Genomic DNA, 23691 nt, shown 5'->3' on the forward strand with positions numbered 1-23691 from the left:
CGGGGGTGAGGGAGCGAGCAGGGAGCACACAGCAGAGAGGACGGCGGAAGCAGCCGGAGGACTCACGGAGGGTAGCTGAAGGGACGTCACGTGGCTCAGGTGGCGGGACGGTTCTGATGTCATGTGTGCGGTAGACAAGCAGAGCAGGAGAGGCGGGGGGGGCGGGCCCTGGAGGCCCATCAGGCGGGCAGTCCGCAGCAGGTGGGAGAACATGGTGGGGGAGAGGTGGTCCGAGGGGCAGGAGTGAGAAGGGGCAGGTGAGGGCCTCGCAGGTAGGGCAGGAGAGGCTGAGGAGGGTCAGGGAATGTCCTGTGCCGGGAGGGATGGCAGAGGGCCCGGGGGAGGGAGCAGACGTGAGGCATCCAAGAACTGTGCCCCCGGGTGTGGACAAGGCCCTGAGGAAGCCCGTGCAGGGAGAACGGTGCAGGTGTGCCAAGAGAGGAACATGGGAGAGGTGGAAGGTGAGGTAATAGAGGCAGAGGCCCATTTAAAGGGCAGGAACAGCCCCGTTCGCAAAAGAAATATTGAGGCAATGAAAGGTCAGAGAGAAGTCAAGAGAAGGAACCACTGTCTCCAAGACGGCAGACACAAGAGGGTAGAACCGGGTCAGCAGAAGGAGTCAGTACAGCAGGTTGGGGACCAAGAACCTGGCTACAGAGGAGCATGAGGGCGGGTCAGAAGGGAGCAGACATCAAGGAAGAGACCATTGAATTCAGGGCAGAACTGGGACTGGATGCTGAGGATGAAGTAGAGGGTTTCTGGAAGACAGAGGTGGGAGAGGAGGCAGAGGATAGGCTGCACGAGGTGCTTCTGCATCCAGTGGGGGGAGAGAGAGTGGAATCTGAGCAGCCGCAAAGGCAGTGGGGGGTATTTGTGGGGACAGGGGAGTCAATGGGAAGGGCAGGGCAGGCTGCTCAGAGGAGTGCAGAGAATCTCACGAATGCACACGGGGGTCAGGAAGGGTCAGGAGGGCGGTGCTGTGAGGAGGGAGGCGGCCTGAGGAGCTCCTCTCTGGGGACGTCAGCAAGGCTGGGGGGGGGTGCAGAGTGGCACGTGGGGTATATAAGGCCAGATGACAGGAGCAGAGCTGAGCAGAACATAGCCAAGATGCTACAGGCAGGGCGTTTGAAGTCGAGGGCCCCGAACGCAGGTGGGAAAGGAACTGTGTAAGGACAGAACACAGAGGGGGAGGGGCAGCACTCCACATTAAGACACGTCCTGCACAGAGACCTCTGGCCGGTCACTTCAGGGGCTTGGGATGGACTCACGTGGTTGGAGTCCAGTGCGTGGGCAGAAAATCTGCTTAGAGTGGAGGAGTGCACAGTAACCAAGGCAGAAGTGACGGTTTGTAGCAATAACTAATTCTGTGTATGCTACATCAGGAAGGCTGCAGGGGTGGAGGTCTGGCACCCAGCAGAGCCTCTACAGGGAAGCAGGTAAGAAGTGACCTTTAACCCAGCATGATGCCCTGGGTCTATCGAAGAAGATGTCGGCAGCAGAGGGGCAGGGAGGGAGAGCAAGGGGTGGGCTGGTGAGGTCTGGGGACCCTTGTTTTAGAGGCTTGATGTGGTGGACAACAGAGGCAGCAGGGCTTACTGGATGGAGAACGAGAGTGGGGGCTGACATCTGCACGTGGCCAAGAGGGAAGGAGGGCAAAGGGGGATCTGGACCGTGTCAGTGGGGTGTGGAGGGCAAGCGTGATGGGCAGGGGTGCATCAGGGGACCCGGTGGAGAAGGAATGGAAGCAGGGGAGGTGAGGGAAGGAGGACGAGCTCAAAGTGCAGGCCTGGTGTAAAGTCCGGTGGGCAAGGGCTTGATCGAAAAGGGAAGAGAGGAGGAAGGAAGGTGAGGTGGGGTGAGGCTAGGGGACAAGGGAGCCTAAAGGGGGGGGTGGTGGTCAGAGCCAGCGGAAGGACCGGACGAGCGCCAGCAGGTGGGTTCAGAGAGAACATGGCCCGATGAGGGGATGGAAAGGGTATGAACTGAGAGCAGGTCCCGGGAGGGAGCACCTCCCAATGGTGAAGGGATGACCCAATGCGACTACATGACAGGCTTTCGGGAGCTTTGAGAGGCGTGGGGCCGAGAGAAGAGGCGGGGTGCTCTCCGGGGGCTGAGGAGGGAAGGGGAAGGAATGTGAAAATGGGGCCTTGATGCAGTGTGACAGGAGAGTCACGTCTCAGGGACGGGCAAGGTGAAGGGGACCCCCAGGGGACAAAGGAGAGGGGAGCATGGAAGGGAGGCAGGCTGGCCGCCAACAGGCTGGGCGGAGAAGAGGGAGGTGGCAGCGTCTGCACCCTGGCACTTCTCGACGTGCCTACTGGAGGCGCGTCCAGGGCTCCGGGCCAGCCAGCGGGAGCAGTGGCGTGGGGAAGGAAGAGTAGCAAAGGGGTGGTGGCAGGGGCCGCCCCTACAGCCTTGAATGTTGTGGTCAGAATAGAACTTTCCAGCCAGGCTCTTTACTACGGATCCGGTGGGGATGGGGTGGGAGGTGGGGACGGCAGTTGGGTTGGACGGGAGGGCAGGGTTGGGATTAATGGGGTGTATGTGCAGAGGGGTGTGGGAGACATTGGCGAAGCTCCAGGCACAGAGAAAACCACGTTTTAAACTGAGCTCGCAACCCATCTAGACGTCCAACGTTGGGGGTGATGACCACAGACTGAAGCGAGGCTGGGGAAGACCAGCGTGTCTACCCAGAGAGGACACAGGACAGGAGCTGCAGGGACGGTGGCAGGTCTGCTGGGCAGGAATCCCAGACGGACGTGAGGACCACAGTGAGGGGACGGTGTCACGGGTCTGAAATGAGAGGTAACCTAGGGAGGGAGCCAGCGGCACCCACGGAGAAAAACCAGTATTGGCCCAAAGATACGGTCACGTTGCCGGTAAGTCCTCAAGGCTGAGGGCGGGAGGGTGTGAACAGAACGATGCTCTCGTGCAGACTGGGCTGGGGGCACAGCAGGTGTCGGGACCACATGCTCAAAGAATGCGGTGCTTCCAAGAGGATAGAGCCGGGTCGGTGTCGGCGTGGGGAACTGTTGGGAATGTGAGGGACGGTGTTAACTGTTCAGGGTGTCAGTGGCAACCGAGGGAAGGAGAAGGTGACAGACGGTGCCAGGGGAGTGAGGCCCGGGGAGTGAGCTGGGCTTCCACCGCAGTGGTTCTCCCCGAGGATGGGGGGGTGGTTTTCACCCGAGGGGGGCTGTGGGCACGGCCCCCAAGGCAGGCCTATCAAAACATCTGAGGGGGAGCAGTGCTCTGCTCCAACAAACACAAAACCAAAAAAACACAAAAAGAAACCCCAAAACCACGGCCCGATGATGATGCTGATAGGCGGTCTTGGGGGTCACGCGTCCTCGGGTGAGAATCGCTGGGTGGAAGGGGCAGAGTGGAGGGCGGGCGGAGAGGTGAAGCTTGAGCAGATGAGCCCCTGAGCCGGGGGTGCATGGGGACATCAGAGTCAGGACCGTCAGACACGGGGCAAAGGACGTGGGACCAGGAAGACAGCGAGCAAATGGATGTAGCCAAGAGGGCACCTGGCACATTGGGGGCTGGGTGCGGATTCACGGTCAGCGTGTAGGGAGTGGCGTGCCAAAGTGGTGTTCCCAGAGCTAGGGACGCTTCAGGACTCGGGCCGAGAGAGAGGAGAATGGCAATCGAAAGGAAGTTGTGTGAGCACCACGAGCACAGAGCACGGGGCGGGCTGTCCGCGCAGAAGGAAGGGGCTGGCGGGACAGGGGACCACAGGGCTGATCATCTGGGGGAGAGATGCTGCCAGGGAGGCAGGAGGACCCAGGGCTCCTGCAGGTGGAGGCCGAGTGCAGTGGTGTTGGGCCATGTGGGCAGGGGCGAGGGCGGGAGGGAGGGTGCAAGGGAAAGTGCAGTAGTGAAAGGAAAGAGGAAGGAGAGTCAGAGGAACAGGCTCCCGGAGAGCGCCGTAGGAAGAGTGTGCAACGAAGGGGTCCGAGTGGAAACAGGAAAGGTCGCAGGAGGGATGTGTGTGGGGCCCAGGCGGCCTGCAGAGTGTGGGTCCACAGGACGTGAGCAGGGGCTGGCGGGGGAGCGTGCGGGTTCAGTACCGTATGTCTGAAGCAGAGACGACGGAGGTGGGGTGAGCGGGGGTGAGGGAGCGAGCAGGGAGCACACAGCAGAGAGGACGGCGGAAGCAGCTGGACGACTCAGAGGGTAGCTGAAGGAACGTCACGTGGCTCAGGTAGCGGGACGGTTCCGATGTCATGTGTGCGGTAGACAAGCAGAGCAGGACAGGCAGGGGGGCGGGCCCTGGAGGCCCATCAGGCGGGCAGTCTGCAGCAGGTGGGAGAACATGGTGGGGGAGAGGTGGTCCGAGGGGCAGGAGTGAGAAGGGGCAGGTGAGGGCCTCGCAGGTAGGGCAGGAGAGGCTGGGGAGGGTCAGGGAATGTCCTGTGCCGGGAGGGATGGCAGAGGGCCCGGGGGAGGGAGCAGACGAGAGGCATCCAGAAACTGCCCCCCAAATGTGGACAAGGTCTTGAAGAACCAACCCCCCTGCCCCAGGAGGAAGAGGACAGCCTACGAGGAAGCAGGGGTGGGGGGAGGCGGCCAGAGGAGAGGAGTCAGGAGAGCTGGTGGCCCGTTTAAAATGTTGGAGACAACACTGTCAGTGCAGGGCACGATGAGAAGATGAAAGGTCAGAGAAAGGACCAGGGAGTGACCTCCCAAGTGGCCGACCTGAAACGTAGAGGGGTTAGCAGCAACATCAGCAGCAGGTGGATTCAGTACAGCACACTGGGACAAAGGGTCGGTCAAGAGGAAGAAGATGTGGCGGAAAAGACCCGTGACCCCTTCACGTGCCCGGCAGGTGGTAGGTGAGGAAGGACAGGACGCTGTGGATGGAGCAGAGTGTCTCTGAGCACACTGATTCTGCACACGGCGTAAAAGAGACAGTGGGGTCTGGAGAGCAGCCGTGAGAAGGTGGTCATGGGATGGGATTTGTGTCAGGGGGGTCAACGGGACGAGAAGAGCGGCAGGCAGCGGGGGAGGAGGAGGCAACCTGTGGCCGCCTGCGGGGCTCAGGTTTGATAAAAGGGCATCAGGGAGAACGGAACAGAGCCCTGAAGAACTTCCCAGCAGCGGGGATCTCGGCAGGTCTGGGGGCAAAAGGGGAGGCCCGTGTGCTCGTAAGGCCCGATGGTGGGAGCCCGCTAATGAACGTAAGAACGCACAGGTGCTGCTGTGTGACTGTGTGACAGTGTAGAACGTTACAGAATATTTACAGCCGAATAAAGCCACATCGGCACGGTGCCGTCACTTGGACTTTGAAAGGACGGCACCGGGCGCCGGTAACCGTGAATGCCACAGACGGCGACGCGCCATTTATACGTTCGCTGTTTTTCCAACGGAAGGGAGCGGAGGAAAAGCGGAAAGTGGCTGAAATGAAATTGGAATTAAGCTGACGGTACACTTAACTAAGTAATCTCGCAACTATTGAGCAACATTATAATGGCGATGATCCACAGTGCTGCCTGTCAGCTTGATCACAGTTAATGGGATAAAGGGAACTGGGAGAAATATGTAAACATAAGTTGTTGTAGAGAAACAGGTGGCTGCCTGCAAACTATCAACGTAATCGCGTGGAAGCCGGCCGACTCGGGAGAATGCGCGGCCGTCCAGAGCTAAATTCGGGAAGCGAAGCCTGGACGGAGGGCACCGGCTGCAATCCTCCAGTGCTTCTGGTGTCCAAATATGAAGGTGCGAGTAAGTCATTAGAGGAATTTGGAGTGATGAGAGTAGGTTAAGGAGGAAGTTCCCGAGTGGAACCAGGCCTGAGTGCTACGACCAAGCAGAGGTCTTTTCCCTACAGTCAAAAGAGGGAAAAGAGGAAATGAGCGGATATGCCACCTTTGTGGTGCATCGTGGAGAGGGGTTATCGTTTAAGAACGGCAGCAACAAAGGTTTGTACCCTCACCACGGTGTGACGAGGGACAGGATGGGAAGACGGGTTGAAAGCCGCACAGCGGGAACGTTAGAAATTTCAGCGTTTGAGGAAAGCCAGGGCGGGTACAAGGAGGAGGGGCAGGTGAAAGGAGATCTGAAACTGGGAATGTTGGTCCAGCTCGTGGGTCAAACTGGAGGAATATGGATTCTAAGGCTGGATGGATACAGATGCCAGTGATCAAGGCAGAGGAAAACGGTGGTTGAACAGTAATTTCGACCTATCCTACTTTTTAAAGATCTGAGTAAAAACACAGATTACGTGCTTAGCTTGGAAAAGGGCAAAGTTTCCCGAGGGGCCGTGAATAAGGATCCCTGTGAGTGGCCGGAGGTGGGTAAAAGCGAACAACTCTGATGCAGATTTTACTTAATTGCAACTGTTCATAGTGTCGGGAGTTATATTATTAATATCGAACACCAAGTAATAGAATGGAGACCACAGATTCGTAAGAGGTAGGAGCCCATCGGAATCCTGCGGTAGCTCAAAAGCAGATGGAGGTTAAGGAGGTGCAGGTACCAAGTCGAGCACAGTTACGAATTGTTATGTGGGAGGCGGCGTCCCTAATGACAGAGAAAAGAGGTTCCTATACCTGGACTATTAAACTGGATCTTCGGATGGGTATCTTCTGTTGAAGACTTTTTAAGGGAGTTATTTAAATGAGTGGAAATGCTTTGAGACGAGAACTATGATGCACTCAAGGCCTGACAGTCCAATAATAAAACAATATAGGGGGTCACAGTGGTTGTGAATCATAATGGAACAAAAAGCTCGACAGGCAGGGGGCATCCTAGAGGTCGTGGGGGAAACAGTGCTAGAATGTTGCACATACCGGTAGTCTGTGCTCTCGGGGTGCAATAAACCTTCAGAGGAAAGCAAGTTGCTGAATGGGAAAGGGTGCGAAGAAAGAACGCTGTCCTGAAGGCTTTTCTAAGCATGTCTGCATAAAGGAGGAGTGGCCGGAGGACCGAAGACCGGTAGGACTAACTGAAGAGAGACCTGGGATAATGGTCAGCTTCCCACAAACGGCCCGTGGTTTGAGGGGAGGATGTACGGGACCATCTTGATGTTGGGCTCGAGTACATTTTATCAGATGGCGTTTAGATTTTTTGCCCACATGTAAAGTAAGGGGGAGTGAGAAAGTTTCAAGATACAGCACAGACCAAGATAACCGTGGGAACCACTTCCTGGAGGTCAGAGGGTATGTCCTATGAACTGTGGAAGACTTGATTTTAAAGAGGATAAAGGCAGAAAGTGCATAGTTCCACGACCGAAACAACAACAGCTTCTGTTTATTGAGTGTTTACTATGTGTCTGGCACCATGCTAATCACCTTATTTAGTTTCATTTCATCTTTACGACAATCCTAACAAGCTTATGGAAATCTAAGAATTTGTCCAAGTTACCCAGTCCGTATGTAGCAGATCCAGATCCCAATCTGTCTCTCCCCAAAACCTATATTCCTTTCTATTATGATATACAGTTTTCAAGTTGAAAAAAATCAGTCTGTAGAATTTCTGTGTGTGTGTGTGTGTGTGTGTGTGTGTGTGTGTGTGTGATTGTATGGAAAATATACTTTTTGAAATAAGTAGAAGTGATATATAGATCTTCAGGTGATTAGAAAAATTCACAGTATTTGCAATGGGGAAAACGCAAAAAAAAAAAAAAAAGAAAAAAAGAAAAAAGCAAAAAAAAAAAACCAAAAAAACGGGGTGGTGGTGGTGGTGAAGGACTCTTATTACCATCTATGTCCTGGTATTTCACTTCTGTTCTTTGCACAGCAAAGACTTTGAATTGGCCATAGGTTAAAAATGTTAGAGTTTCTGACCAAGACTGAAGAATAGAAGGGAGTTTGATTTTAAGCAGGTATACGATGGGTCGACTAAAAATCGACTACTAACAATTAAATTTTAAAAGTCCGACTGTCGAGACAAAACTCCATTTCTTTTCTCCAAGACGCAAGGACAAGAGTTTATAACTATAAACAGTTTAACACCAATCGGAACACCCTTTGCCAAGTTTAACAGAGAACAAAGAAAACTCTCCAAGTGCCAAATTTTTATGAACAAAATACTAACACACCATCAAGCAAAAGAGTCCGTAGCCAGCAGACCAAAGGTTGAAACCTCTGGGCTAATTTGTAAGATCTGTGTTTTCAAAATAAAGTAACTCCTTAGAAAGGAGGGGTGAGGAAACCTTCCCGATACTTCCTCTCTTGGTAGAAATGTTTTTTCTTATCGTGGTTTGCTCCTGTACAATGTAATTTCTGTACTTTCAATATTGTTGTTTTCTGTACTTTGATATTGTAAAGTTGTATCTGTTGTATTCTGTTAAGACCACTCCCTGGGGTGTGAGGCACCTGACTTAGTTATCCAAGTGAGCCTGGGGAATTGGGAGGAGCTCGCATTCTCAGCTGGGAAGGGCTTGAGTCTTCAGTGAGTTCAGCATTTTGCTTCCCTTTAAAATTAAGTTGCAAAGTAATGGCATCCCTTAAAAACCAGAAACCTTAGGAGGACTTTTGAGAAAAGGAGAGGTGGCTATTGGGGGGAAAAAAAACAATGATGCAGTGCAGTTTCCCAGGATGATGGCTGAAGCCCAGGGCTGTGTTAAGCCTGGGCCCAGATACTGGTTTGGACCAAGGGAAAATAAAGCTAGCTTTACTGAAGAGCACAGTACAGCCAATTTCATTGGTGGCTGGTGGACATACTTTTGACAAAGGTAACCAGAGGGAAACAGACCAGGAGAGAAAGTGAAGCCGGAAGGGGATGGAGCTAGAGGAACTTCATAAAGGGATCAAGGAGGTAATTAGAAGTCAAAGCCAGATGGCCTAATGCTTGAAGGAGAAATATTGAAGGCCAGATAAGAAAGTGCCTTCCTACCCAGGGGGTTATGGATCCGGGGTGGTTGCAGGATAGAAGTGTAGGTCCGACTAGGGCCAGAGGGAACCACCTGGGATTCAGACCCAGCAACGGTGCCAACTTGAATCTACCTCGTGCTAGAGTGAGTAGCCTGGTCTATCGTCCGACGCAGAGGAGATTGGGCAGGGGCTCCCAGAACCAACATCTGAAAAGGGAGTTGGGAGAGGGGCTAAGAGAAGGCAGGTTAAGCCCCAGACGGAACTGAATGATGACCAGGGATAACTATTTACTAGTACTTTTACGATTTCTTGTAACTCTGTAACTTCCCCAGTATTTGTTAATTTTGTTAACTTCTGTTTTTTTCCTGTACCGGTAGTAAAAATTGTTTTTTCGTGTACTGGTAGTAAAAATTGTTTTTTCCTGTACTAGTAATAAAAATTGTTGAAAACATCAATGCGATAGGTGTGCTTATTTCTGTAAAAACTGGGTAACAGTGTCGGAGTGAATCCGAGAAGAGCTCAGGTGGGAAAACGGGAAAAGAAAATCAAGTGCAATAAATACTTGACATTCATTCAGAGAGGTCGGTCACAAGACCTCAAACCCCAACTTTGTACATCCTGTTGGCCCTAGCCGTTGGCTCTCCTTCAGAGGTCTCCCCACCCCTCCCTCAAGAGCGCATATGGGCCAAGGAGAGACTTCCAGTGCCCTTCCCAAATGTGGAGATACAGAGGCTGGCTAAGCCACTCGTCAGGATGAGTCCTACTCTCAGACTTGTGGTGTAGGACCCCCAGAAACGATGATCTTAAAATGCCATGGAGCTACTGAATACAAAGTCCTTAGGAGGCCCCCGAAAAAAATCTTGAGAAGTAGGCTACGATCCTTCACAGGAGACACCAGGTACACGAACCCTCATTCGTGGTCACACTGTTACAACAGAAAGCACGGGTTCCTTTCGGAGCCACCGCCGTATACGTTCAGTTTAAACGTCCCGCAAGTATTACTTAGAGACCTGGTCATAAAATTGGTATTTCTGCAGGAGTTAATTTTATCAATATAAATATACCATCATTGTCATTGCATGTAATTCTGGAAGAGAACCATATTCCTGACCCCCAAACATCTGCCCAGACGTTTAAGAGCTCAAGTTGCCCTGCGTTCTGAACCTTATCTCCTCCCTTCTGTGGGTTAGTACCTGCTGTCGAATCATCATCAGGCAAACGAACAAGAGTGTAACATATTCCTGGTTGGTTATAAGGGAGGCTGGGGGCTGGGACGCAGCACAGCACTTCGTAGGAATCTGATGGTTCCACCTGCACTGTCACTTTCTCCAGCAGCTGGTCATTGAGAGTATTGGTGCATTCAAACTGGAAAGTGAGCAGACGGAAAAGCTATGGTGGAGGAGAACTGATTTCCAGCAAGTTGTTCCTTCCCACCCATAATCCACAACTCTGTTCTGGGACCCACTGTCCCTTTCCTGTCTACACTGTCCTGCAGGTCCCCTCCTAAGACTTCTCTCGAGGCAACACAACAGCCTTGAGTTCTTTTTGTTTGTATTATTCATCAGTTTTTTTGCTTCTTCCTGAGACTGCGGTCTACGGAACAAGACGGTAGACGTCTGACAGCTAAGAAGCAAACTGAAATCCAAGTTCTTGGAACAAGCCACTTAATTTACCCTGATGTTAAATGAGGGTTATTTTTTAATAGGTTATATACTTGATGTTGTGCCAGCTACTTCAGACATCTCGGTTTTATGTCCTTTTAAAGTTTAACCGTCATTGATTTTGAGATTGAAAAAAATAAAAAATAAATAAAAAATAAAAAATAAAAAAATAAAAAAAATAAAAAATAAATAAAGTTTAACCATCATACGAAGGCATTTCTACAGCTGAGTCAGGAAAAAAAACCCCAGAAATGAGGCCAAGTTACTGCTCAGTAAAATCATAATCATAAACTAGAATCATACACCAAAGGGGAGTCGATACTCATCTCTAAAGCACACGGAGCCGGGGCGGGAGCCGGGATAGCCCTTCTCTCACCTGGAACACGATGTGATCGGTAAACATGTGCTTGATACAACGAACAAAATATTCTGTCTCTGCTTCTGTAAGTTGAACAGGCTCAGAAGACTTGAACAAGGGTCCTAGGTTCATAAACTCGGGAACGGCGGCCAATTGTTCTTTCAAGGAAAAAAAGAAAAAAAAAAAGAAAGTCACAGAGGAAAAGACATGCCTCTGGGTGCCTCAAATGTTTTAAGTTGCCGCTGCTTCACTAACAGTTGGAAGGCTCTACTAGAATGTCCCCGAGCGTTAGTGAAGTCATCTTTTATGAGAGTTTATCTATTGAATTACTACGAAGAAAAACAAATAAATTCCTAGTATTGTAAAATTTGAGTTCCCCATTAACCAAGACACCTCGTAAGAACAACCCTCCCAGTTAGTGACTTAGCAGTTGGAAATTGAAAAGTCCCAGGGATTCCAGGTAGCCGCCACTCATGACGATAAATGATTCGCACAAAGGTTTCCAGGGCTGAGAATTAATCAACTTGAATAAAAGTAGTGGACTTCATTCTATTTACCGTGCCTGGGGTGCGAGACTATTACTTCTACCCATTAAGTCATCATACCTTGGAAGATGTCTTGCCTGGAAGGAGCCAGCTTCTCTGGCTTGGTAGCCACGAGTGTGATTTCTGCAAAGACAGATGTGAACAGTCAAGTGAGCCTCCCGCCCACCGTCAAGCTAAAAAACGCAGACAGAAACTTCTAGCGGATGTACAAGGAGCTATTCCCTAAATTATACCAGTCGGTTCTCTGTCCCCCTTTTCAGAGAGATGCTCATATTGAAATGTATTTAGTGAATGTAGTTTGTGAGATAATCAGTGGCCCTAAAAATCCAGAATTTGCTTTAAAGGGACCAGCATGTCCAAAAAAAACCAAACTACTAAAAGGCGCAATTTACACAACAGACCTCATGACCGAGACAGAAAGATGAGTTGTGTCCTAATAGAAAAACTGAGAATGTGGAAGGTTAGAAGATCTCTCTCCTCCTCACCTCGAGCCACTAAACTCTTTTCTTTTTTGAGTTTTAAAGTGAGATATTCTTTGGGAATATTTTTTATGAGCTTGTGCCATACATTCTTTCACAACAAGCCTCCGGTAGCAAAATTAAGAATTTCCCAATCTCAGAAAATAAAAACGGCAGCTGGCAGCATAGTCACTGCCCTGAGACACGCAGTGACCACGAACTTCACACGCGGGAACACTTAGCAGCGAGAGAAGAAAAAACTCAATCTGGGTCATGTTTCATACTCTATGAGAAAACCAGGAAAAAACTTTTAAAAACCCTAATTAAAAAAATACATCCGGGGCACCTGGGTGGCTCAGTCGGTTGGACGTCCGACTTCGGCTCAGGTCACGATCTCGCGGTTCGTGGGTTCGGGCCCCGCGTCGGGCTCTGTGCTGACAGCTCGGAGCCTGGAGCCTGCTTCCGATTCTGTCTCCCTCCCTCTCTGCCCCTCCCCCACTCACGCCTCTGTCTCTCTCTCAAAAATAAAGATTAAAAAAATAATAATAAAAAATAAAAAACACACCCAGGGGCGCCTGGGTGGCTCAGTCGGTTAGGCCTCCAATTCTTGATTTTGGCTCAGGTCATGATCTCACAGTTAGTTCGTGGGTTCAAACCCCACGTCGGGACTCTGTGCTGACAGTGCAGAGCCTCCTTGGGATTCTCTGTTTCCCTCTCTCTCTGCCCCTCCCTGCTCTCTAAATAAATAAACATTAAAAAAAAAAAATCCATGTTAGTTCCATAAGATTCAGGAGCGACGATTAAACAAATCAAAGAAGTCTTTGCGAAAATATACTAACAGCATATTTCACTGGTGCAAAATCACTCACACATAGGAAAACTAACAGTAAAGTGTTCCCGTTACCTGCTTTCTGTTCAAAGACAGGAGCTATAGCAAGAGGAATGGATTTCATGTCAAAGGGCTTGTCTGAAGGCTCCAACGTGTACTGGTGTAAGGCTTTCTCCATCCCCGGCACAGAGACAGTGAGGCCTACAAAAGAGAAATCTCAGCATTCTAACTCCTTGCCAATCCTAGGATCCAGACAGGCCCACATGTGTAGTATTTATCTAAGCTTTCTGAAGAAAGAGAAGGATTAAGCCACAGACTTTATAACTTAAATGGTTAAAAACGAAGCTGTCTTATAAGACTGCCTTCTAATTTTGCCCAAGGAAGCATGGGAGCAGAGCATCAAGATATCCAACAAGTTAGAAGTACCTTCCAGGAAAGAAAGCAGCTTAGCCACGTGGGAACAACCGTAACATAGAGGGAAAAGGTAGAGCCAATCCAGAGGAAGTTCAAGGAGAACCAGCAACAAGCAGTGCTCTCCGGGCCCTTACGTACTTTCGGTTCCCCTAGAAACGGAAGCGCGTGCAAAGACACACGACAAGCATGTGCCTAGTGAAGTCGGCTCTTAATGCAGATCACAAGATAATGCTTCCAAGATGCCATTTGGGGACCAAAAACGTATTTGTCTCCATTCCTGGCTCTCACTGACCGTTGAAGATGTAGGTAGCATTCAGCGACATCTGCCTCTGCTGCAGCACATTCAGATAGAAAGTAGCTCTGTCCCGAACCTCATCATCAGTATCCATCATACACCTGTCCAGGGGACACAGAAGAGGCCTGTCACAGCACCCTCAAATTTTCCGAGAGCTTTCTTTCCCACCATACCCGAACGACACAGAGCAGGCTATCTGACACTACCTTTGGAAAAGAGCTCAACAGCCAACAGTGGATCCTACAATCTCCATAAATTTGGGAGACTGTCCTGAACTGGTAAAGAAATAGGGTCTTTATGAACCAGAAGCACTACGTAAGCAGGCGTTAAAATGATTAGGAAGAATACAAAAACATGAGATAGCAGGTTGGAGTCTAGTCTTGAATATGCAGCCACATGACCCTGGTAAAGACTCAGACTTCTTCATCATTAAGAGATGGGACCATTATGCTTTCTAAGGATACTAAAAAGGATTCAGAATCCAGCCACTGTGACTACTCAAATGGCAATTTGTTTTATTTCAACCGGCCAGCCTTTAGCTTATAATTTTTCTGCTTCAATTATAAGATGTAATCACAGAGTATTTGCTAAAGCAGATCTTTTCCTCATCAAGTAGGGAACCATGGAAACCACGAAAAGCTGATTTTTCAACTCTCCGTAGTGAATCACTTTGAAGTTGGCCCCTATTCTGCAAATTGAGGCACATATATTTAAGTCACTTCCTCAAACTCCACGGGAGAAAGTCAAAATCAAATCTACGTGTGCACACACAATTACTAGAAAGATAACAAAAATGCCATTCGCCCCTGACTTATTCCATCAGTTCTACTCTTAGGCTGTACGAAACATTTGATATGGTACAATGAAGCATTGTCTGTTCAGTCATATGGCGTCCTTAAAAAAAAAAAAAAAAAAAAAAGACATACTTACCTTTGTAAGAGGACAAGGATGCTTGGGAGAAGATTCTCATTTTGAGCCCCAAATTTAGCCAAAGCACTCACAGCAGCTACAATGAAGCATAAAACAGAACAACATAAATACTGTATTGGTTTCTCAGGGTTGCGCAGTAATTATTCAAAAAACGAAAAACAAAACAAAAACCAAAAAAAGAAGCTTCCCCGTGTTCAGTGGGAATAAACTCTCTTAATTTGTGTATTTCTTGATTTTATCTCTTTGACCCATTTAAGCCTGACTAGAAATCTGCAGGCCCAAGACAGCTATGGATAGGAAAATTCTCTATGCACTGAGAAAAAAAGAATCATGTGTGTGTGTGTGTGTGTGTGTGTGTGTGTGTATATATATATATATACACGTATATGTGTATATATATGCATATACATGTATATGTATATATATGTGTATGTATACATATATACATAAATATGTATGTATATATACGTATGTATACATATACATATACGTATGTATACGTATACATATACGTATGTGTATATACGTATGTATACGTATACATATACGTATGTGTATATACGTATGTATACGTATACATATACGTATGTGTATATACGTATGTATACGTATACATATACGTATGTGTATATACGTATGTATACATATACGTATGTGTATATACGTATGTATACATATACGTATGTGTATATACGTATGTATACATATACGTATGTGTATATACGTATGTATACATATACGTATGTGTATATACGTATATATACGTATATATATATAAAAATAGGCCTTCCTCCACTCTGACCACAGCCCCCTGTATACCACAGTGACGTAATTAAGCTCTAACACAACCAACCAGCCCCAAGCATAAAAAGCAACTCTACTATTAAATTCACTCCATTCAGGAAAAGATTTATTGCTTACCTAACTTTTGTCGGGAGTGGTGCCGGGGGTAGAAAGAGAAAAGACACAGTCCCTGATCTCAGGGAGTTGGACTCTAGTGGAGAAGACAGGTAAGTAAAGAGACAATGACAACGTGGTAAAGTCCACGGCAGAACTACATCCAGGATGCTACGTGAGGAGAGAGAGAGAGGAGCCTAAATCAGAACTGCTGGAGAAGTGACCCAAGGATGGACGCTTGCTACCTGTGCTAAAACTTGAGGGGACAAGTCAAGTTAGCCGGAGGGAAAGGGCGGGGAAGGAGCGCCACAGGCAGAGAGAACAAATCCAAGGCAGGGGGAGGCAGTGACACGACGAAACAGGTATGCTAGAGCCTCACGCTTCTTAGGACCGGACATCGAATACGGGGCACACCTGCGTACTTGTAACAGGGCGCATTACAAACTGGCTGTTCGTAAGCAGACTCTGTGTGCCAAGGCCATTTTGGAAGCCAAGTGTGGAGAACAGACTGGACCCCTGCGAGACTACCATGCGGTCGGACTAGGCGGGCATCTGAAATGGAGGAGGGCCTACACCAGCCCTTGGGGAAACAGAAAAGAGAGAATGCAGAAACGCTAAGGCGGCGGAGTTGACGTGACTTTGTCAGGGAGCCGATGGGGCTTCTAAAATGGCAGAATACGCTTCCGTCTTCACGGCTGAGTGGATGGTAAAGGTGAGGACTTCCATTTGGGTTGCATCTGAAGTGCCTTAGACAGGGGCATACAAGTTCAGGAAAGAGACCCGGGACCGCAATGCCACGGCACAGCGGTGGAGCTCGGAAAAGGACCCCCGCAAAAGACAGCGTTATAGCCATTAGTACGAAGTGTGTGTATTCTCAAGTGTGTATTTTTTGAGGGTGTATTTTTAAGTTGGTAAGACAGACCCCCAAGGGAAACGAGCATTTTAAGGAACGAAAGAGAAGCCTTACAAATCAGACCGGGGAGGGACGGAAGTCACGGGCTCTCGTGGACACCGAGCGGAGAGTTTCAAGATGTGTTCAGCCACTCATTCAGGCCGAAGGTCGTGAACAAAGGTGAGAACTTGATTTTCCAACTAGCTTATCGGTAATTTTAAAAATTAGCTTCGGAGGGCTTTTAAGGGAGAGAGCCAGTTTATCGTGTGTTGAAGAAAAAATGGGGAATAAATTCACGGAGGCAGTTAGTAACGGCTGCTTCAAGTTTACCTGACAGGGGAGGTATAGTCAATACCTAGTAAGAAACAGTGCATCAGAGGAAGGTTTATATATATATTTTTATAAATTTTCTTGAATATTTATTCATTTTTTGAGGGAGAGAGAACAAGAACAAGCGGGAGAGGGACAGAGACAGAGAAGGAGACACAGAATCCAAAGCAGACTCCAGGCTCTGAGCTGTCAGCGCAGAGCCCGACGAGGGGCTCAAACTCACGAACCGCGAGATCATGACCTGAGCTGAAGTCGGGTGCTTAACCGACTGAGCCACGCAGGTGCCCCAGTTTATATTTTTAATAGGAGAGCTTTTCACCTGTTCATATGCTCAGGGGAAGGAATGATTAGAGAGGAGGAAGTAAAAAAAAAAATGTCCTAAGATCTCTTGAAAGTGTCACTTAAAAATACACACACACACACACACACACTTCATACTAATGGCTCTAAGTCTGAAAAAAACCACCTGATGCCATCACAGCATTCCTATCATACTGAAAGTCAAGAGTTATCTGTCTCTAACCAGCAGCAGAAATCCGGATGGAAACCGAGCGCCAACCAAGAGCTGCGTTATCTGGCCCAAGTAGGTCCCAAGCCCCCACCCTCACTCAGACCTTGCAACTTCATTTTCCAATTTCATCACCACCCCCCCCTGAGTTAATAAGCATTTCAGAGGATTAGGAGTCCCGTCGGTACCAACGTTCCAATGACTCACCAGCTCTGACAGCCTCGTTCTCCAGTACGACCCTATTAAAGATAAAGCGGATATACTTGGAGGGGACGGGCGTTCTGGGGCCCTCTTTGCCCAACAAGTGTAGAATCTTAGTGGCCAGAACAGTGTGCTCACAGTCCTCGATGAATTCACAAAGGTGGGCTAGACCGGCTTCTTTACCCTCGGGGTTCTCTTCCACAATGCTGATTATGCAGTCCACGATGGCTCGCTTATATTCGAAGCCTCCCTGGCAAAAGAGAAAACTGCCATTCATTCGGAGGAGGACGCTTTTTGAAGAAATGCTTCTAACTCCGAGGCTCAAGCTTATCATATTCAAATTTCCTTTCCTTTCCCTTCTGAAAGAAACAAAAGTGTCTGGGCTCCCAGTGCTAAAACAACAGCATGTTTAGTGATGAGAGACGGCAACCAGAATTAAGCACACTATTTCGGAGGCATGCGGAGAGGATAAAGCTGTTTTAAATACGACGGAGGGGATCTCATGGGAATCGGTAAGAATTTGAGAGAGCAACTTTCTATGATGAGAATGTGTCTTGTCTACCTACATCATCTCGGAGCATGTTGGAGAGGAAAGTCATCATGACGCTGTGCTTTCGAGGGTATTTCTGGCAGAGAGCACTGATTGCCTGTACAACCACCACCTGTAGAAAAACACAGAAAGGATGTTCGTCTCTACAGCTTTAGCTACGAGGCATACTTTGCCTCTTACTCGCTGCAAGCTAAGAAGGGGCTGTAGTTACCTCAAATGGCATTAAGGCTTCTCCGTGAAGGATCGGGCAGGAGGGCTCAAAGGAAAAGAAGCAACGATTTTCCAGAGACCCCATCCCCTTGCTCCAAGCACATAAGCCCAGAAAAATTTTAAAGTCAACAGTGAAGAGAAAAAGCGTAAACAGACCGATTTCCGTAGAAGAAAGAGTTACTGAGGAACTAGTTCACAAAATGGTTTCTAGGAAAATGTTACCACAACTTAACTCTAAAGACCAGTGTCGAGAAGTAAGTAGGGTGTGAAATTTTACCCTGCTTGCAAGCTAACACGTTAGTCTGCAATTTCACGGATTGCTGGGAGAGAAAACACGGGACTCCTGGATCAGAGATGGGCGGCTAAATACTCACAGCAATGGCAGTAGTTAGAGCATCAGCATCTGGGGGCAGTATCCTCGGCCCCAATTCCCAGAGGGCAATGCGAAAAGGGCTACGGTAGCTCTCATTACAGAAGAACGCTTCTTCTGTGGGGGGAGGGCTCAAACCCACGAACCGTGAGATCATGACCTGAGCCGAAGTCAGACGCTTAACTGACTGAGCCACCCAAGCAACCCAGTTGTTTTTTTTTAATGTTTATTTATTTTTGAGACAGAGAGAGCGAGCGAGAGAGAGCATGAGTGGGAGAGGGGCAGAGAGAGAGGGAGACACAGAATCTGATGCAGGGTACAGGCTCTGAGCTGTCAGCACAGAGCCTGACATAGGGCTTGAACCCATGAACCATGAGATCATGACCTAAGCTGAAGTCGGACCCTTAACCAACTGAGCCAACTAGGCTCCCCTGTCCTTTAGTTTTAGAGGGAGAAGCTATTATCTCTAAGGCTGGAAGAGATCTTGAACTATACAAAGGGAACGTGTACATGCGTAACTAATGAGATCTAATGGATACAAACGTGTATAATAGCAACAACAGACAATATCAGAAAAGCATTTTAAGAACATTCAAAACTAACATAAACATACTATAAAGTATTAATAAGGCACAACAGTACGCTTGAACAAATTAAAAGATATCCCTTGTTCTCGGATAGGATGTCTCAACAACATCAAGATGATATCTGTTCTCCCCTACGTTAACTTACAAAGTCAATGTGATCCCAGTAAAAATGTCAATGAGATTTTTCATGAAGCTAGACAAGTTAGTACTAAAATTCACAAGGAAAAATAAACACGTAAGAATAGCTAGAGAAAAAAACCAAAGAGGGGGTATTAATCCTTCCTATAAAGCTCATATATTTAAAATAGTGTGTGGTACTGATGTATGACTAAATGAACAACAAAACAGAACAGAAAGCCCAAAGATAGACCCACGTACATATGGAAACTTCGTATATGATAAAGGGGGTGTCTCAAACCACTGGGGCAAAGACCTGTCTTTTAAATAAAATTTGGAGGCAGGGAGAGCAACGAAATAATCATTGAAAAAGGATAAGATTAGATCCATTTCTCATACCGTATGTAATAACAAAATCCAATGGATGAGAGATTTAAATGTAAAACATGAAACTATATATACACTAGAAGAAATCATAGGTGAATCCTTATTCACCCAATCAGAGTCTATAATCTGAAGGGAAAAGCTTTCTAACTATTCCCCAAAAGTCAAATGCAACAAGATGGACAAATCTGACTACATAAAGGGAACGAACTTTCGCATAAATAAAATATGAAAGACATCAGAAGAAAAGTCAAAAGACAAATGACAAACGGGGAGAAAATATCACATTTCACAGATAAAGAGCTAATATCCCTACTATATAAAAAACCTGGAATAACTGAGGAAATAAAAGACCAAACTTCCTATAGAAGAAGATGGAGAAAAGAGATGAGCAAACAATATTCAAAAAGAGCTATTAAATGATCTTCAAAAATGTAAAAAGATGTTTACCTTCCTTCTTAAGAAGAGAAACTCATTAAAACTACACTGAGATACATTCTCTCACCCATCAGGTTGGCAAAACTTCAAAATACAAGCCACTCTACTGGTGAGACTATGGGGAAACTGGCACTCTATTACATTGCTGGTGCAATTTAGCATTCTGTACAAAACTGCCTGTCGATTTACCCTTCAACCTAGCATGTGACCTTCTAGGAAGTGACCCCGAGATGCACCTCCAACATTTTGAGAAAACATACGCACAAGGTTATCCACTGCAGTTATTTGTAATTGCAAAAGACTGAAACCTAAATGTCTAAGCACAGGAGGCTCATTCAGTAAGCTGTACTACAAAATGACCGTCATAATCTCCCAAGGTTCCCCAGGATTCAAAATGTCCACCTGAATATACAGGCTACATTTGTTTTTTTTAAAGTCTAGATATATACTAGAAGGGAGTAAATAGAGCCAGTTATACTTCTTGGCTGAGAATTAAATAAGAAAGAAATAATAACACCTTTCTACTTTAATTCTTTTAACTGAAATTTATTTTATTGTTCTTTTGATCATCTCTGACACATTCTCACCAGTTCTATTCAACACTGTAGTGGAAGTCCTAGTCCTTTTAATTAGGCAAGAACAAAAAGAAAGGGAAGGCTTTTAGATTGGAAATGAAGAAGTAAAACGGTCTCTATTCACAGATAACATGATTATTTATATAGACAACCCTAAGGAATGCATAACAACTACTAGAACCAATAAGGTTTCAGTATCAGAAAGAATACCAAGTTATGAGAAAAGAAAGTATTTTTATATACTACTAACAAACAATAAAACAAATTTTAATAGAAAAAAAGCATAAAATATTTATAATTTAGCAAAAGATGAGCAAGACCAATAGAGTAATTGGTAATAAACATTACTCAGAGACATTAAAGAAGACCTATATAAAGGCAGAGGTATACCATATTCATGAACTGGAAGAATATGGTTATGATGTCAGTTCTCCCAATATTTATTTATAGATTCAACATAACCCCAATCATAATCCTAACTGACTTTGTTTTATACAAATTATAAGCCAGCTCTAAATTTTATATGGAAATGTCAAGGACCTATAATATTAAAAAAGGGCAAATTGAAAGAACATACTACTTGACACTTAAAGAGGTACCATAAAGCTACATTAATCAATACAGTTTGGTAATGACACAGGATTGACAAAGAGATCAACAGAATATTCTAAGGAGCCCAGATATATACCTACAATTATATAATTATCTGCTTTTCAGACAAAGATGTCAAAGCATTCCAATGGGGAAAGAGAATTCTTTTCAACAAATTATGTTGGAATGACTAGATATTAGTATGGAAAAAAACCTGAACTTATCACATGCAATACATAAATATTAATTCAAATTGGATCATAGGCCAAAATGTAAAAGCTGAAACCATAAAACATTTAAAAAACAAGAAAGTATCTTTAAGGCTTGGAAGTAGACGAAACAATAACAGTAAAAGAAAAAGATTAATAAATTAGACTTCAGAAAAATTTAACACTTTTGCTCATCCAAAGACACTGTGAAGGGGCGCCTGGATGGATGAGTCGGTTAAGCGTCCAACTTCGGCTCAGGTCATGATCTCACGGTTTGTGAGTTTGAGCCTCGCATCGGGCTCTGTGCTGACAGCTCAGAGCCTGGAGCCTGCTTCAGATTCTGTGTGTGTGTCTCTCTCTGCCCCTCCCCCGCTCATGTGCTGTCTCTCTCTGTCTCAAAAATAAATAAGCATTAAAAAAATAATAATAATAAGACACTGTTAAGAAAAGAAATAGGCAAGCCCGAGACTGGGAGAAAACAATCATATTTAAACTTTTACCTTGAACTCATCTGAGATTTCAGACACAAAAGAAGATATCTGTTTCATGAGCCTGTCCACACTGCTCTCACTCCCTGTTTTGAGGAGTGTAGTAATGGCCAGGGTAGCAATGCTTCTGTTTGAGTCCGTGATCAAGTTTTCTAAGTCCAGATTGCAGGCAGTAACAGCAGAGGGGTGCTTCATTGCCACCTTGTGGAAGGGCAAGAAAAATAAATTAAGCAAACTACTATTGCTGAAGACCGGAACTTTAAAAAACAATGAAAGAAAAAAATAGAAATTTTAATTAAGGTAAGTGACTTTTAAAAATCTAAATGGGGGTCGGCGGGGGGGGCGCCTGGGTGGCTCAGTTGGTTGAGCATCCGACTTCGGCTCAGGTCATGATCTCACAGCTCATGAGTTCGAGCCCTGTGTCGGGCTCTTGTGCTGACAGCTCAGAGCCTGGAGCCTGCTTCGGATTCTGTGTCTCCCGCTCTCTCTGCCCCTAACCCACTCACATTCTGTCTCTGTCTCTCTCAAAAATAAATAAACATTAAAAAAAATTTTTTTTTAATCTAAATGGGACAATATAGGTCCAAAGTAATTGTTTCAAGAAGAACACTTCCAATCAATATGGTATGAAATAGCATTTGGTAAATGATTAACTGCCAGAGTCATAGTGTATAACAGCATTTTCTCTTCCTAGGTTTCTATAACCTTTATAACAATATCGTAGTCCGTGTTTTATTACACTTGGCCTGTTTTTCTTTATAGTGCATGTGTACGTGGATGTCTATTCTACTAGATGTAAGGATCTCGGAGAATAGCACCTAGTGTGGTAAATACTGCTCAAAGAGTGTTAATGGCTTATCACTTAGAAAACATTTCTGTCTTTAAGCAAACTCCAGCCAAATTGGTTTGTTCATGCTCATCACAACATGTCTATCATCTGGCTTCTTTGCTTCTGTCAAAATTGTTCACCCCTCTGGCTATCTCAATACTGGTATAGAATCCATTACCCACAATTTAAAAAATTTGAAAACTCAGCAGAGCATTGGCATCGAAATTCATTTTAACAGGAAAATCCGACCCAAACTAATGTAAAACTAGTTAAATAATAATTTAAGAGGACAGTCATATATATACCACAGAAATATTAATGTGTCTAATGGCAGGGTATTGCTCGAGGTTCAGTGGGGTATGTAAGAGATAGAACCATATCACCTTCCTAAAACTCACACAATACTGAATTCTGAGACACATCTGGCCCTAATATTACAGATAAAAGAATGTGGACCTATGTCAACTCTTTAAAATATAACTCTAATTGTTATTCTCTATTGGGACACCTGGGTGGCTCTGTCGGTTAAGCGTCCGACTCTCAGTTTCAGTTCAGGTCATGATCTCGTGGTTTCATGGGTTCGAGCCCCGCGTCGGGCTCTGTGCTGACAGTGTGGAGCCTGCTTGGGATTCTCTCTCTCCCTCTCTCTCTCTGCCCCTCCTCTGCTTATGCTCTCTCGCTCTCTCTCAAATAAAAACTTAAAAAAAAAAAAATCTTGAATTGTTATTCTATACAGGGTTCTTCCATGGCCGTCCTACCAAGTTTCTTCCGTGGCTTCTCTCTCCTCCAGTTGTTCATACAATTAATTTATAACTGATCACACACTACCTGATGACAAGTCTTCTACTACCTTAAACTTTCATTTATGGTTACTTATTCTGTGTTTCTAAGTTATATCCTGTAGAACTATGCTGTCCAATATGGTAGCCAATAGCCAAATGTGACTAATAAGCATTTGAAATGTGGCTAGTCCACATTAAGATATGCTCTAAATATAAAATATACACTGGATATTAAACATTTAATATGAAAAAATATAAGACAAAATAGATCTTTAATAATTTTATAATGATTACATGTTGATATGACATTTTACATATATTAGGGTAAATTAAATGTATTATTACCATTCATTTCATCTTGACAGGGCACCTGGGTGGCTCAATCGGTTAAGCTTAAGCGTCTGACGTCAGCCCAGGTCATGAT

The 23691-nt window shown here is 46.1% G+C and overlaps 1 protein-coding gene across 2 annotated transcripts in view; it reads right to left on the reverse strand.

Annotated features, from left to right (window-relative positions):
- COPG2 (COPI coat complex subunit gamma 2) overlaps positions 1 to 23691 on the reverse strand; it is a 115970-nt gene that overhangs the window by 36487 nt on the left and 55792 nt on the right. For both annotated transcript variants that reach the window (XM_047095359.1, XM_047095360.1), the window contains 9 exons: positions 21669 to 21857; positions 17704 to 17799; positions 17144 to 17387; positions 14310 to 14385; positions 13377 to 13480; positions 12746 to 12871; positions 11444 to 11506; positions 10857 to 10996; positions 10013 to 10184 (listed from right to left, as the gene is read on the reverse strand). In XM_047095359.1, the coding sequence (XP_046951315.1) occupies positions 10013 to 10184; positions 10857 to 10996; positions 11444 to 11506; positions 12746 to 12871; positions 13377 to 13480; positions 14310 to 14385; positions 17144 to 17387; positions 17704 to 17799; positions 21669 to 21857 (1210 nt within the window). The remainder of the gene's footprint in view (positions 1 to 10012; positions 10185 to 10856; positions 10997 to 11443; positions 11507 to 12745; positions 12872 to 13376; positions 13481 to 14309; positions 14386 to 17143; positions 17388 to 17703; positions 17800 to 21668; positions 21858 to 23691) is intronic.

Source organism: Lynx rufus, unplaced genomic scaffold (genome assembly GCF_022079265.1).
Source record: "Lynx rufus isolate CCGP_SWC_20201006 ecotype Redwood Valley unplaced genomic scaffold, mLynRuf1.p SCAF_4, whole genome shotgun sequence".
In the NCBI taxonomy this organism is placed as follows: Eukaryota; Metazoa; Chordata; class Mammalia; order Carnivora; family Felidae; genus Lynx; species Lynx rufus.